At 38.5% G+C, this 16,735-nt stretch overlaps 1 protein-coding gene across 5 annotated transcripts in view; it reads left to right on the top strand.

Annotated features, from left to right (window-relative positions):
• MORC3 (MORC family CW-type zinc finger 3) overlaps positions 1-8,495 on the top strand; it is a 44,112-nt gene extending 35,617 nt beyond the window's left edge. For 3 of the 5 annotated variants that reach the window (XR_015167835.1, XM_086412394.1, XM_086412474.1), the window contains 2 exons: positions 2,276-2,433; positions 5,322-8,495. Coding sequence is in view for 3 of the 5 variants with exons in the window: in XM_086412394.1 (XP_086268520.1) it covers positions 2,276-2,433; positions 5,322-5,475 (312 nt within the window). In the remaining 2 variants the exon portion in view is untranslated. The remainder of the gene's footprint in view (positions 1-2,275; positions 2,434-5,321) is intronic. The other 2 variants (XR_015167862.1, XM_086412547.1) reach the window with 2 other exon arrangements.
• The last annotated feature ends 8,240 nt before the right edge of the window (positions 8,496-16,735 follow it).

Genomic DNA, 16,735 nt, shown 5'->3' with positions numbered 1-16,735 from the left:
ATTTTGGAGCCCAGGAAAATAAAATCTGTCACTGTTTCCACTTTTTCCCCATCTATTTGCCATGAAGTAACAGGACCAGATGCCATAATCTTCTGTTTTTTGAATGATGAGTTTTAAACCAGCTTTTTCTCTCTCCTTTTTCACCGTCATCAAGAGGCTGTTTAGTTTTCCGCCATTAGGGTGGTTTCATCTGCATATCTGAGCTTCGTGATATTTCTCCCCGCAGTCTTGAGTTTCATCCAGCCTGGCATTTTGCATTACTCTGCATGTAAGTTAAATAAGCAGGGTGACAATATATACCCTTGACGTACTTCTTTTCCAGTTTTGAACCAGTCCATTGTTTCATGTCTGTTTTTAACTCTTTGCTTCTTGACCTGCATACAGGTTTCTCAGGAGGTAGGTAAGGTAGTCTGTCTGGTATTCCCACCTCTTTAAGAATTTTCCACAGTTTGTTGTGATCCACACAGTCAAAGGCTTTAGCATAGTCAGTGAAGCAGAAGTAAATATTTTTCTGAAATTCTCTTGCTTTTTCTCTGGTCCATTGGATGTTGGCAGTTTGATGTCTGGTTCCTCTCCCTTTTCTAAATCCAGCTTGTACATCTGAAAGTTCTTGGCTCACAAACTTTTGAAGCCTAGCTTGAAGGATTTCGAGCATTACTTTGCTAGCATGTGAAATTAGTGCAATTGTACAGTAGTTTGAACATTCTTTGGCATTGCCCTTCTTTGGGATTGGAATGAAAATTAACCTTCTCCAGTCCTGTGGCCACTGCTGAGTTCTCCAAATGTGCTGGCATATTGAGTGCGGCACTTTCACAGCATCACCTTTGAGGATTTGGAATGCCTCAGTTGAAATTCTGTCACCACTACTAGCTTTGTTTGTAGTGATGCTTCCTGAGGCCCACTTGACTTCACATTCCAGGATGTCTGGCTCTAGGTCAGTGATCACACATTGTGATTATCTGGGTCGTGAGGATCTTTTTTTGTACAGTTCTGTTTTCTTGCCACCTCTTCATGATATCTTCTGCTTCTGTTAGGTCCATACTGTTTCTGTCTTTTATTGTGCCCATCTTTGCTTGAAATATTCCCTTGATATCTCTTATTTTCTTGAAAAGATCTCTAGTCTTTCCCATTCTATTGTTTTCCTCTGTTTCTTTGCATTGTTCACCGAGGAAGGCTTTCTTATCTCTCCTTGCTATTCTTTGGAACTCCGCATTCATATGGGTATATCTTTCCTTTTCTTCTTTGCCTTTAGCTTCTCTTTTCCCAACTATTTGTAAGGCCTCCTCAGACAGCCATTTTGCTTTCTTGCATTTCTTTTTCTTGGGGATGGTTTTCATCACCACCTCCTGTAGAATGTCACAAACCTCCATCCATAGTTCTTCAGGCACTCTGTCTATCCGATCTAATCCCTTGAATCTATTTGTCACTTCCATTGTATATGCATAAGGGATTTGATTTAGGTCGTACCTGAATGGTCTAGTGGGTTTCCCCTACTTTCTTCAATTCAGGTCTGAATTTTGCAATAAGGAGTTCGTGATTTGAGCCACAATTAGCTTTCGGTCTTGTTTTTGTTGAATGTGTAGAGCTTCTCCATCTTCGGCTGCAAAGAATATAATCAATCTGATTTCAGTGTTGACCATCTGGTGACGTCCATGTGTAGAGTCGTCTCTTGTGTTGTTGGAAGAGGGTGTTTGCTATGACCAGTGCATTCTCTTGGCAAAATTCTATTAGCCTTTTCCCTGCTTCATTTTATACTCCAAGGCCAAATTTGCCTGTTACTCCAGGCTCTTGACTTCCTACTTTTGCATTCCAGTGCCCTATGATGAAAAGGACATCTTTTATGGTGTTGGTTCTAAAAGGTCTTGTAGGTCTTCCTTTAAGTGAAACTAAACAAGTGAAACTTTATTTATAGCATGCTGTTTTTTGTCTACGTTTTCTTGGTTTTCTTTTTGAGTGTAAAGTGAAAGTGTTAATCGCTCAGTCATATCCGACTCTTTGCGATCCCGTAGACTGTAGCTTGCCAGGCTCTTGTGTCCATAGAATTCTCTGGGCAAGAATACTGGAGTGGGTTGCCATTCCTGTCTCCAGGGGTTCTTTCCAGACCAGGTCTCTTGGATTGCAGGCAGATTCTTTACTGTCTGAGCCACTAGGGTAGTGTCTTAATTTTTTGATGGAGATTTTCATCAAGCAGGGTTTTGTACATTTCTTAGCTTAAATTTGCACTTTGATAGTAGTATTTTAAAATTTTACAGTTATAAAATTAATTTTTTGTCAGATTGAATTATTGGAAGTGGAAAAATCACAAATCCGTTCGCAGTGTGAAGAACTGAAAGCTGAAATTGAACAATTAAAATCTGCAAGTGGACAAGTAGGAGCTGATGTATCAACTTCAAGTAACATCGAGGAGTCTGTAAATTACACTGATGGGGAAAGGTAATATGAGATGAGGCAGTTTGGCTGGGGCTGCAGTTCTGGTTAGCATGATATTTGCTGCTGCTAAGTCGCTTCAGTCGTGTCCGACTGCACAACCCCACAGGCGGCAGCCCACCAGGCTCCCCCGTCCCTGGCATTCTCCAGGCAAGAACACTGGAGTGGGTTGCCATTTCCTTCTCCAATGCATGAAAGTGAAAGTGAAGTCACTCGGTCATGTCTGACTCTTCGCGACCCCAGGGACTGCAGCCTACCAGGCTCCTCCATCCATGGGATTTTCCAGGCAAGAGTACTGGAGTGGGGTGCCATTGTCTTCTCCCTAGTACTCCTCAAAGCTTGTTCTATCAAAAGAAGTTGCTCACTGCTGTTATCCCAGCATTACGATAGATACGAAAAGAAGTACATGTCATCATCCTTTCCTTCAGGGAACTAACAGTTTAGTGAACCTAAGTAAAATAGGAATTGAAAGGAATAAAGCTTTGATTGGTCAGAGTGGTTAGGAATATTTTGGGGTGAGAAACTGAAAATTATCCCAGATGTTAAAGAATTAGGCAGTGACTAGAGGATAAGGGTCCATTTCATGAAACTTAGTTTTTTACCTTGATTTCTTTCTGTATTTACTTGGCAATACTTATTTATGGTTTGCTATCTCATTTAACTACATGCCTTCTGCAATTTTAACTTAGGAAATCCATAATTACTGAAAATTGCCATTACAGGTGATAATAAGGAAGAAGTTCTGTGAAAATAAGAAAACAATAAATGAATGATTACTCTCAGTAAGGTATTAAATGGACTTGGGGTTCTGACAGTGTTGGTGGTTATTATTCAAAAATATTCATTAAGAAAAAAGAAAAGTCAGTAAGGGATAAAATTGTATAACCCTTCCTACTAATGTAATAAGACTTGGTACCTAAAACATACTGTTGTTGGGAAATAGTTTACCATCCTTACCTGACATTTAAGTTTTTGAAGGATTTCACTAAACCTGTTTATGGAAATGGAATGAATAGAATAGTACATATAACTATGGGGCCAAAAGTTCGGAAAATAAACTCCCAACTGGTGTTTCGGAAAACGTTAACCACAAACATCTGTAGTACTTGTAAAATACAGATCCTTGGGCCAAAGTATGGGTTATTGAATTGGAAACTTTTAAACAGTTTTCCAGATGATCCACTTGCACACTGAACTTTGAGTCATTGATGATCACTTAGATTTGTGCTTTCCAAGACAGTATAGCCACATTTGGCCACTGGCACTTGACATGTAGCTAGTCTGAGTTGAGATGTGCTTTAAATATGAAATACATGCTGGATTTTGATGCCCTCATATTCAAAAAAAGGAGAAGAAAACGCCTCAATATTTTGATTATATGATGAAATGATATTTCATATGTAACTTAAATTTATTGCTTCATTTTAGTTTTTAATGTGGCTACATTCTTTAAAATTGCATGTGGAGCTCACAGTGCTTTCTCTCAGTGCCGTTACATACACTGAAATAGGGTCTTGTGATGTGTCCTGTAGAGAAGGGGAGTTAGCCAGGACAGTCCAAAGACTTAAAGGATAGGAAGGTCAGAAATGGCTGTAGGGTCATCCTGGGACTTTGTCTGTTTTTTATATAGAAATTAGGCATCTGATTGAAGATGAGTGGGTAAGCTTGGACAGAAAGCAACTGTTATGGGAATGGTATAAAATTTTATCCAAGATCCAATGGAATCCTAAGATAAGCTCACAAACCAAATGTAAAATCTCATTTTTGTGTGTTGTCAACCTAAAGATGAGCATCTTGTTCCTTCAGAGATTTCTACCCTAGAAAGATCAGTGTCTAAACTAAAGATGAGATCAGATCAGTCGCTCAGTCATGTCTGACTCTTTGCGACCCCATGAATCGCAGCACGCCAGGCCTCCCTGTCTATCACCAACTCCCGGAGTTCACTGAGACTTACGTCCATTGAGTCAGTGATGCCATCCAGCCATCTCATCCTCTGTCGTCCCCTTCTCCTCCTGCCCCCAATGCCTCCCAGCATCAGAGTCTTTGCTTCTTATACTTTGGAGGAGACAGAATAGAAACAACTGTAACATTCTCTTAATCCATGTGTTTCACTCAATCTTCAAGGAAAGACCACTTGCTGAATAGTTGTAGGTATGTATCTAAAATCCAGAATGTTGATATTCAGATAGCTACATGTATGGAAATCAGGAAGGAATGATAATGATCATTTAATCTAGAGTTTCCCAGTGTTTATAATGAATTCATAGTACAATTAATAGTGAACTTTAGTATGTGATAGGTTCAGAGAAATCCTGCATTTAAAAAAGATCTTGTTTAACATTATTTAACCCAAAGTTTATTAAGCTTAGTTAAGCACAAATCCATTTATACAACTATGGATATCTCATAACCAGATATCTCATACCGTAACCAGAACATGGTTTAGGGAACAGTTGAGTTTACTTTCCTCAGAAGGAAGCTGAAACTCAAAGAGCTACGTCTTATTCTTAGACCAGTGTTCTCACTAGTATATCAATACTCTTTTCCAGGTAATAACAAGATTTTCAGTTGTAAATAGCATCTTGTTATTTATGTATTTACCAGTCCACATTTTTTCCAGTCTCGAATTAAAATTATATTAGTTGGAACCAAACAGAGCCACTAGTTTTACGAAACATTCTATTTACCAACAGATAAATATTTAGTTGTTAAATAATAAATTATTAAGTGAATTATTAAATCCAGTTCTCTTGAGGAAGTTTTGCTTTTCATTTAGTTTGTGTGCCATTCTAGAGATTCCATTTTAATATTTCTCTTAAATTTTAAGCCCTACGTGAATATTAAGCTGTATTATTATAATGTTCATCTAATAGGTGTAATATTTGTATTTTCAGCCTCAAACTTCGATCTCTTCGAGTTAACGTAGGACAGCTCCTGGCCATGATTGTACCTGATCTCGATCTTCAGCAAGTGAATTACGATGTTGATGTAGTTGATGAGATCTTAGGACAAGTTGTGGAACAAATGAGTGAAATCAGTAGTACTTAAAGTGTATTTGAGATAATGAAAAATATTTGCTCAGTCTTCGGGTTGTACAGCTTTCAAAATGTAAACAATTTTGTTATAAGTATGATAGGTAACAGACTGAAGAACCATATTCTTTGCTGTATTCTATGCATTCAAGTGTGGACACAAATACTGTGTACACATTATCACACCTTTTGAAATGCCTGTGAATCATTGATATTGAGCAGCTACACAGCTAACTCATGATTCTGCTTTGAAATGTAAATACTTATAATTAAGTCTGCACATATTTTTTTAATCACCCTAATGGACTCAAGTGTTTTTCACCAAGAGGTTTTCAGGTTGCCCCTAACCTTTGTGCAATCTTTTCTGGTTCCCTAAAGTGTATTTTTCTCTGACTTGGGGGCTGTGCCATAATACAAATGGAAATGTTACCTTTGATTTTCTTACAGAAAAGTTTAAAACAGGGTTTTTTAAAATGGAATAACATTCCTGATAAGTTTGAAGTGAATTGAGCATTAATGTTTCTTTTTTTATAAATTCTTATTTCCTGAAGTATTTTATTCATGAAAAGAAAGTAAAGCAGAAACTCCATTTTTGCCGGGATGTTTTGTGTGTTGAGATTGCCAATCATGATCAAACGCAAAGTGTTTTTTACAGAAAAAAGCAACGATTTTTAGTATAAAAGTATCAAAAATATTAAACGTCACACCACATTTACCTTGAAGCCCATTTTTGGCTGCTTAGTTCGCATGGAGTGGGCACAATAATTGTTTAATATTTCTTTTTGTGAAATTTCCTGTACAGCCTTTTGTAGAATTACTACAGGTTAATATGAGTTGAGGAAGACAATCTTTCTCCAGCAGTACTGCATACTTTTTATTATATTGCAAACCTAAGTGTTTTGTATCCTGGAGTTAAGCAGCAAACAACCTAGGATTATAGTATTACATGCCCTAAAAATTATGCTTTATTGGTCCCATGTTTTGTGCAATTATAAAAAGATGGCTTTCTATTAAGTATAACTGTGTATATAATTAAGAATCGTATTTTCCACAACTAAAATGTGCATTATTTTTTTCAAAGTTTTATCATTGCTATTTATTTTTACTTTTGTTTCTGAACATTGAATACATGTTCCTTTTATATGCTTAATTACATGTCTGTCAGGTACAATGTTAAATTTTTATTGTACATTAACTTCTAGAAAAAGCAAATAAGTGAAATTTTATTTGCTTGATAAGGTAATTGAAAGTGTATTTTTGGTATGAAGCTGGTTTTCTGTCACAATTGTATCTCCTCAGAATTTAAAAATCTTGTAATAAAATAAAAATATATATGATGGCTAACATTTCAGATATTACTTTTAAGGAATTCTATATTCAAGTTATATTTTGAAAACTAAGATTGTGTCTGTTAAGACCCTCAAGTTGAGCTCATTATATTCATTAGAAGTTACATTTAGAAGACTAATATTGTTTGTTTCCATTAAGATTCTCAGACTGGGCTCACCTTGAGAGTGTGTGTGTGCATTTTACACTGAAAAAGAAACTTTCTTTGTATAAATCATTTTAAAAAACCTTGCCTAAATGAGAGCAGCTGTGTATAGCATGTCTAAGTTTGTGAATATTTATGTAGCACTTATTTCTGGAATTTGCAATTTTCCCTTTCCTTTTGGTCAGCTATATTCTTGCAGAAATCCATATTATATGGCTGTTAACTGGCTTAATGGGAAAATTAATCATAGAATTAGTAAGAGAAACTTGCTTGCTAAGTTGATTCTTTGACTATATTTAACCTAATATTCACTCTTTAAGAAAATATTGCCAAGATAAGACTGAAAATGTGGCTAGCAGATTTAAGAGAACAACATGGACCCACATCGCATATATTGAGGTACCTCTACTTCTTTTTTGTTGTTGTTAAATTTTTTAAAAGGCTAGTGTGGGAGGAGTGTGCCGCTTAAACCACTTGTTTAAAGCTTTAAAACAAAAACAGTATGAGGACGTAAACTAGAATTGCCCACAGTCCCTACAGACAAGACCTCAACAGAGACTACAGACTCAGCGAACGCTAAATGTTCTCACAGCAAGGCCAGTGTGGCACATCGCTGTTGCCTTTATTTGGCCTCAATTCCTACTGTGAGCAGGAGGCGCTGGTGACTGCCCACAGTCTCCGACACTTGACTTGTGCTATTGCATGACCCATTAGGTCATTATTTGACATGGAGGAATAATCAAAGGTGATACGTACTGGTGGTTCTCCACTGGCTGCATTTTAGAATCACTTGTGGGGTTCTTAGGAATCCCAGTGTGAGGATGCTCCCCGTACTATAAGAGTTTTGAGGGTTGAACCAATTGTCAAGACTTTTTTTAAGGCCTCCCAGTGCACTATCAGAGCCAAGAGCCATTGAGCTACACCCTCTAGTGATGAGTGTGAGTGTTGAAGTCAAGTGGTTCCTGAAACCAACCCAGAATCTGCATGGCCACTTTCTCACTGGGGTACGAGGTCAGGGAAAGGGAAGCAGAGCTGGTGCCCAAGTTAGAAATATAAATAACAACAGAATGGTATACTGTGAAAAGACTTCCCCACTGCCTCCCTGAAGGTGACCAGTATTTTTTTGTATGTCCTTCCAGAAAATATTAGCTGCATACATATACACATTCATATATATGCATTCAGTTTCTATTAAATTTTATATCTTTATATTTGATTATATATTTGTATCAAATCTACACAGGTATTATACCATGTAATTGGTAACATTTCCATATTACTCTTTGAACAGCTTTAGTAGCATTTTAAAATGACATGAATACGCTCCCAGTGTTCCTTTTCTTTCTTTCTGGAAAAAACACTACTGTGAAAATAAATACCCACCACACATACTTTTTCAAGCGTATCCAGAATGTAAATTCCTTGTCATGAATACTGATTGGTCAAAGAGTATATGGTATGTTAATTTTAATAAATGTTGCCATCCAGAAATCGTTGTACTTAAACTCCTATGAAAAATAAATGTACGAGTGTGCTTCTTCCTATCTCCATCAAACTTACTAATAGTATGTTGGAAAATGGCAGCTTGCATTTCTTTGTCCCAGGTTGAACATGTTTTCATGTTTTATTGGCCACTTTAATTCCTTTTTCTGTGTTCTCCATCATAACTCTCTGCCACCTCTTTTGGATTCTTCGGTTTATTTTTTTAAAGAAGCTGAGTGTCTGTTAATGTGGCCACAAATGGCTCCAAGCTTTCAGAAAAGCTGCTGTTGGTTAAATCTTACTTTGCACGGTGTTACACAGATTCATTGGGATGGAATGAGAGACTCACTGGAGTCGTGTTTTTCTGGCCCTTGAATAGCATGTGGCCTTATGGGTGCTGACCCCCATTTAGTAAAAAAATCCACATACTTTTGACCCCCCAAAGTTACTAATAACTTGATCAGAAGACTTACTGATGAATAGTCAAGTAGTGTATGTTATGTGGATCATTTACTGTATTCTTAAAGTAAGCTAGAGAAAGAGTCATAAGGAAAATGTTTAAAGTACTGTACTACCAGAACTTGTCATTTGTTTACAAAAAGATGGACCATCTCAGTGTGTACGTCAGTATTGTCTTGTGTGATAGATACTGAAAATGGGAAGGTAATGTGAAGAATTCATATTTATTTACAGGTATAATGATTCATGCACCGATAATGAAGAAGCAATAACATGATTGCTTTATGGCAGCCTAGTGTAACTGATATAATTGCTTCCTGGTAGCCTATTCTGTACACTAATTATTATCAAATTTTTATGGCATACAGTATTATAGTCATATTCTTAATACAGCATTGGAAATGTTGCAATTTTTTTTTTTTTTTGAAACTTACCTGTGATGATACGCAGTTCTACCATACTGTATGGTAATATAATTCTTTGAGAGCAAAGTTATAAAATAGGAAACAACACATTAATTTTATATTAAGTTTCACTCACCCTATAGTATCTATGTATATTTTATACTTTTATGACATACCTAAATTTTCCTTATTAAATAAATCATGCACTGTTATATATGAATTCTGAAGTATAAATGATTTACAACATGTTAATTTCAGGAGTACAGCACAGTGATTCAGTTATATATGTATATTTTTAGATTCTTTTCTCTTATAGGTTATTACAAAATACTGAGTATAGTTCCCTGTGCTATACAGTAGGTCTCTTTTGGTTAGTAATAAGTATATATTGATGCCAGCCAACTAATTCAGCCCTCTCCTCCAACTTTTTCTCAAATTTTTAGATATTTCTGGGTCGTGCAGCTCAACTGTATTTTTAAATTGTAATCTCGCCCCCAAATTTTCAGTATATTGAAAAAAATCCGCATATAAGTGAACCCAGGCAGTTCAAGCCTGTGTTCAAAGGTCAACAGTATTTGTCTTTCGGACATTGGTCACAGCTCACAAAGAATGCCGTTAATATCCTTCCATTTGGCATAGAGGAAAATATATACTGTTTTCCAGGATTAATTTTGTGATCACAAAGTTAATTTACATATACTGGCCTCTAGAGAGAAATTCAAGACCAGAGAAGACGTCTAGTCCTGGTAAATTCAAGCCATTCAAATGCAGGTGAAGTTTTCAGGTGAGTGGAGTCATAGAGAATGAATTAGCTATTACAATGTGTGAATCACAAGTTGAATTTCCTGCACAAGCATTCTACTAAGAATGGGCTGAGTAAATTTAATTAGCTATTTCAAACAGATAGAACAAGTTGAAAGTTCAGTGTTAATTTCTTGCAAAGCTGTCAGGACTCAGTATTACGGTAACAATACATAGACTCAAAAGAACTTTGTACCACAACCTGGCTAATCCTTAGGTTGAGTGTCTTCAATAGGTAGGTGTTATCCAGAACTCGTATCCTCATAACAGTGTAATGGTGCTTTATATTCACAAAGTATTGAGTACATGAGTCAACAGTCTTACCTATGGGTTTCTTGTTAAATAGTGTTGAAAATTTTGGCCTGTGTTTTCAACTATGTGGCCGGTTTTCAAAGTGTTTGCTGTGATCTGAACCAGGGCTGACTGAAAGGAAGTTTGAGCTTTTTGTCTTCTTTTTTTGAATAGACAGTTGTCCCATGTTTTTTCGAGTCCCTTGGTGGAGTGTCTCTCTGTGCAGACAGCTGAGACACTAGAGGGGGCTCTTCCCAACTTGCTGTGTAACTTGTGAGTTGTCTGAGTAGCTCACAGTCTGACCTTTTCCTGGGCATAGAATTAGAGGGGTCTAGGGTCCAACTCAGCAGTGGCCACAGGACTGGAAAAGGTCAGTTTTCATTCCAATCCCAAAGAAAGGCAATGCCAAAGAATGTTCAAACTACCGTACAATTGCACTCATCTCACACGCTAGTAAAGTAATGCTCAAAATTCTCCAAGCCAGGCTTCAGCAATACGTGAACCATGAACTTGCAGATGTCCAAGCTGGTTTTAGAAAAGGCAGAGGAACCAGAGATCAAATTGCCAGTATCCACTGGATCATCGAAAAAGCAAGAGAGTTCCAGAAAAAGATCTATTTCTGCTTTATTGACTATGCCAAAGCCTTTGTGTGGATCACAATAAACTGTGGAAAATTCTGAAAGAGATGGGAACACCAGACCACCTGACCTGCCTCTTGAGAAACCTATATGCAGGTCAGGAGGCAACAGTTAGAACTGGACATGGAACAACAGACTGGTTCCAAATAGGAAAAGGAGTACGTCAAGGCTGCATATTGTCACCCTGCTTATTCAACTTCTATGCAGAGTACATCATGAGAAACGCTGGGCTGGAAGAAGCACAAGCTGGAATCAAGATTGCCAGGAGAAATATCAATAACCTCAGATATGCAAATGACACCACCCTTATGGCAGAAAGCGAAGAGGAACTGAAAAGCCTCTTGATGAAAGTGAAAGAGAATGAAAAGTTCGGCTTAAAGCTCAACATTCAGAAAACGAAGATCATGGCATCTGGTCCCAGTGGAAACAGTATCAGACTTTATTTTTTTAGGCTCCAAAATCACTGCAGATGGTGACTGCAGCCATGAAATTAAAAGATGCTTACTCCTTGGAAGGAAAGTTATGACCAACCTAGATAGCATATTGAAAAGCAGAGACATTACTTTGCCAACAAAGGTCTGTCTAGTCAAGGCTATGGTTTTTCCAGTGGTCATGTATGGATGTGAGAGTTGGACTGTGAAGAAAGCTGAGTGCCGAAGAATTGATGCTTTTGAACTGTGATGTTGGAGAAGACTCTTGAGAGTCCCTTGGACTGCAAGGAGATCCAACCAGTCCATTCTAAAGGAGATCAATCCTGGGTGTTCATTGTAAGGACTGATGTTAAAGCTGAAACTCCAATGCTTTGGCCACCTCCTGAGAAGAGTTGACTCATTGGAAAAGACTCCGATGCTGGGAGGGATTGGGGGCAGGAGGAGAAGGGGATGATGGAGGATGAGATGGCTGGATGGCATCACTGACTCGATGGACGTGAGTTTGAGTGAACTCCGGGAGTTGGTGATGGACAGGGAGGCCTGGCGTGCTGCGATTCATGGGGTCGCAAAGAGTCGGACATGACTGAGCTACTGAACTGAAGTGACTGAACCGAGGGTCCATGGAGTCGCTAAGAGACAAGACTGAGCGACTTCCCTTTCACTTTTCTCTTTCATGCATTGGAGAAGGAAATGGCAGCCCACTCCAGTATTCTTGCCTGGAGAATCCCAGGGACAGGGGAGCCTGGTGGGCTGCCGTCTATGGGGTCACACAGAGTCAGACACAACTGAAGCGACTTAGTAGCAGCAGGGCAATAATAAATACTTACTGTATATCATTACATATTATCTATAATTACATTATGTAAACTATATGATAATATTCACTGTAATCACTTAACCAGTAGTTTCTCATTTTCTACTAGTTTACTGTGTTCTTAAATTGTTTTTTTCAGTATCAGATATTTTAAGCTCTATAATGGAAATTTTGGGGGTTTTTTGGGGGGTGCATACTGGGTGGCTTATGGGATCTTAGTTTCCTGACCAGCAATGGAACCAGGGCCCCCAGCAGTGGAAGCACTGGGTCCTAACCACTGGACCACCAGGGAATTCCCTCTATAATGGGAATTTTCAAACGTATACAAAAGTACAGAAACTGTTCACTGCAGCCCTGTTTACAATAGCGAGGACATGGAAGCAACCTAAATGTCCATCAACAGAAGAATGGATAAAGAAGATGTGGTACATAAATCCAATGGAATATTACTGAGCTATAAAAAAAGAATGAAATAATGCCATGTAGAGCAATGTGGATGGGACCTAGAGAGTGTCATTGCGAACTAAGAGAAAGACAAATATATGATATTGGTTATATGTGGAACCTAAAAAAGATACAAATGAACTTATCTGCAGAACAAATAGATTTATAGATGTAGAAAACAAATTTATGGTTAACGGGGTAAAAGGAAGAGGGAGGGATAAATTGGGAGATTGGGATTGATATATACACACCACTATATATAAAATAGATAACCAAGGACTTACTGTATAGCATGGGGAACTCTTCAGTACTCTGTAATGGCCTATGGGGAGAAGAATCTAAAAAAGTGGGTGTATGTGTAACATTCACTTGGCTGTACACCTGAAACTAAAAACATTGTAAATCAACTATACTCCAATAAAAAGGAAAGTAGAAAAACTGTTACAATGAACTCATGTGCACCCATCACTTCAACAGTTTCCAACTCATGGTCAATCTTGTTTTACCTGTATTCCCATTAACATCCCTCTGGTAATAATTTGTGTGTGTGATTGTAAATATTGACTAATTTTTTATTGTGGAAGTATATACCATTTTTAAGTGTATGATTCAGAGGCATGCAGTATATTCATATCATTGGGCAACTACCTACACCATCCATTTCCAGAACTTTTTCATCATTTCGAATAAACTGTATCCTGTAAACAATAACTCCCCATTCCCACCTGTCCCCTGGTGGCCTCTGCTTTCTGTCTCTACAAATTTGCTTATTCTAGATATCTAAGTGGAATCATAACGTATTTGTTCTTTTGTGTCTGGCTTATTTCACTTTGCATAACATTTTTAAGGTTCATCTATATTGTTGCAAATATCAGTTTGATTCCTTTTTAAGGCTGAATGATACTACATTGTATGGATGTACCATATTTTATCCATTCATCCATCCATGGACATTTAAGTTGGTTCCACTTTTTGCTATTAAGAATGCTGCTATGGACACTATTGTATAAATATCTATTGTTGTCTTTGCTTTTAATTCTTTTGGGTACATACCTAGGAGTGGCATCTTCCTTTTTTTCCCTCCTCTTATCTGTGCTTTTCAAACAACTAGATTATCTACAGCACATATTAGTCATTCCCACTCCCAAGTCCTCTAAATTCTAGCCATAACTCAAGAGAACATCTAAAAACTACATTGTCCTAGCTTCCTGTAGACTTAAGGACCATCCAGTCGTATTCATCAACATGAGACATCGTTTGTAGACAATTTGTATACCTTTTGTGAAACTGGCTAAAAGCGTTTGACTAGCATTTATGTAAGAATCCATGACAACTCTTGACTAAAAATGCCAGAAAAGAAAAATTTTTTAAAAAGTCATCACAAGTTGGCTGCTCAGATAAACTTGTATTTCTTTTCATCAAGGCTTTGCATCACAGGGTATTTGTTTCCTTGCCTTCCAGGAAACTCACAGGTAAAATGTCACATTCGGAAAATTAACCCATTTCAAAAGGCCATGCTACATCCATTTCTGCCTTCTGATTAACAACCTCACTTTAAAATGTTAAATTCTATTTTTAGGAAGTGTTCATAAGCACATCTGTTAATTGAGGTATACTGTAAGCAATCCAGGTACTGAACAATCACATAGTTTTGAATTCTCCAAAATTATCTAGAAAAAAGCAAAATCCCAATTTTTGTTTGCCAAAGGAGCAAGAGACCTGATTGAATTCAGGGCCAAGACATCCAGAGAGAGAAGAGGGGAAAGCTGGGGAGTGGGAGAGTCACGGGGGGAGGCTGGCAAGCCGTCTTCTGCAAGGTTGCACAGGATAGGACTTGCTTTACAAAACCCCTTGGATTTGAAGGCCCAGAAACCTGTCAGTCAGCACAAGGAGATTGTCTGTTTATCTAGACCAATGTCATTTCAACCAAGCTCCCAGACTAATGTATGGAATCAGGATTCCAATTAATTTAGAAGGAGAAATGAAACCCCTTGAAGAGGGCATGGCAACCCACTCCAGTATTCTTGCCTGGAGAATCCCATGGACAGAAGAGCCTGGTGGGCCACAGTCCATAGGGTCACAAAGAGTCAGACACAACTGAAGCAACTGAGCACACATGCTCGCACATGAAACACACATGTCCACACGACCTGCTTGTTTATGTCCAGAGACTTCTGGGTCATTGATCCACCCGTCCTTTCCCACGGCCAGGTCCCACTTCCTCTTTGTATCTCTATTGTTGACAGTGAGTTTCTTTACCTTCAATTCTCATTTCCCAGAGCTGCTCATTCCAAAACTCTTATCACTTGAAACCCACTTTAAGTGTCTCCTTTTCAAACTTTCTTTGATCCTTCAAATCTAAAGTAAGCTCACATTCAGGACTGTAAAAGCACATTCTTCCTTTCATGTTCCTTTTCACTGTATTTTGTTGCTGCTTTTGTTCAGTTGCTAAGTCATGTCTGACTCTGCAACCCCATGGACTGCTGCCTGCCAGGCTTCCCTGTCCTTCACTATCTCCCAGTTTGCTCAGACTCATGTCCATTGAGTTGTTGATGCCATCCAACCATTTCATCCTCTGTCACCCCCTTCTTTTGCCATCAATCTATTCCAGCATCAGGGTCTTTTCCAATAAGTTGGCTCTGTGCATCAAGTTGTCCAAGTATTGAAACTTCAGTTTCAGCATCAGTCCTTCCAATGACTATTCAGGACTGATTTCCTTTAGGATGGACTGATTGGATCTCCTTGCAGTCTAAGGGACTCTCAAGAGTCGTCTCCAACCACAATTCAAAAAATCAGTTCTTCGGCGCTCAGCCTTCTTTATGGTCCAACTCTCACATCCATACACGACTACTGGAAAAAGCATATCTTTGACTATATGGACATTTGTTGGCAAAGTGATGTCTCTGCTTTTAAATATGCTGTCTAGGTTGGTCACAGCTTTTCTTCCAAGGAGCAAGCATCTTTTAATCATGCCTGCAGTCACTGTCCACAGTGATCTTGGAGACCAAGAAAATAAAATCTGTCACTGATTCCACTTTTTCCCCATCTATTTGCCATGAAGTTATGGGACCAGATGCCATAATCTTTGTTTTTTGAACGTTGAATTTTAAGCCAGCTTTTCCACTCTCCTCTTTCACGCTCATCAAGAGACTCGTTAGTTCCTCTTCTCTCTCTGCCATTTGAGTGGTATCATCTGCACATCTGAGGTTGCTGATATTTCTCCCAGCAATCTGGATTCCAGCTTGTGATTCCTCCAGCCCAGTATTTCGAATGATGTACTCTGCATATAAGTTAAATAAGCAGGGTGGCAATACACAACCTTGACATACTCCTTTTCACTTTATTTTTTAATTATAATTATTTGGATACATGACAGGAGGCCTGAAGACCATTTCTGTGGTTTATTTATTTTGAAACACTAGTGACCAAAACAGGTTATAGCTGTCAGATAGTCACTGCACTAGTGAAAGTCGTGGTAGTCTTGGGTGAGTCTCAGAGTTACAGTGTCGCCACCTGTCCTAGAGGAGGGCCCTCCTTTTTGTTTTACCAGACTGCAAATTCTCCTGAGGGTAAGTCTGCTTTTGAACTGTGGTGTTGGAGAAGACTCTTGAGAGTCCCTTGGACTGCAAGGAGTTCCAACCAGTCCATCCTAAAGGAAATCAGTCCTGAATATTCATTGGAAGGACTGATGCTGAAGCTGAAACTCCAGTACTTTGGCTACCTGATGCGAAGAACTGACTCATTGGAAAAGACCCTGATGCTGGGAAAGATTGAAGGCCGGAGGAGAGGGGACGACAGAGCATGAGATGTTTGGATGGTATCACCGACTCAATGGACATAAGTTTGAGTAAGCTCCGGGAGTTGGTGATGGACAGCGAGGCCTGGCGGTGCGGCCGTCCAAAGGGTCGCAAAGAGTCGGACACGACTGAGCTACTGAACTGAACTGAAGTCTGTGTCAGCTTCGCTCTCCACTGTGTATCCAGGTCCAGCATAGGGTCCAGCATATAGCAGATGCTCAGT

Source organism: Bos grunniens, chromosome 1 (assembly GCF_055505025.1).
Source record: "Bos grunniens cultivar Pamir isolate PY7600 chromosome 1, Bosgru_T2T1.0, whole genome shotgun sequence".
Lineage (NCBI taxonomy): Eukaryota > Metazoa > Chordata > Mammalia > Artiodactyla > Bovidae > Bos > Bos grunniens.
This window is presented reverse-complemented; position numbering and strand designations above follow the sequence as displayed.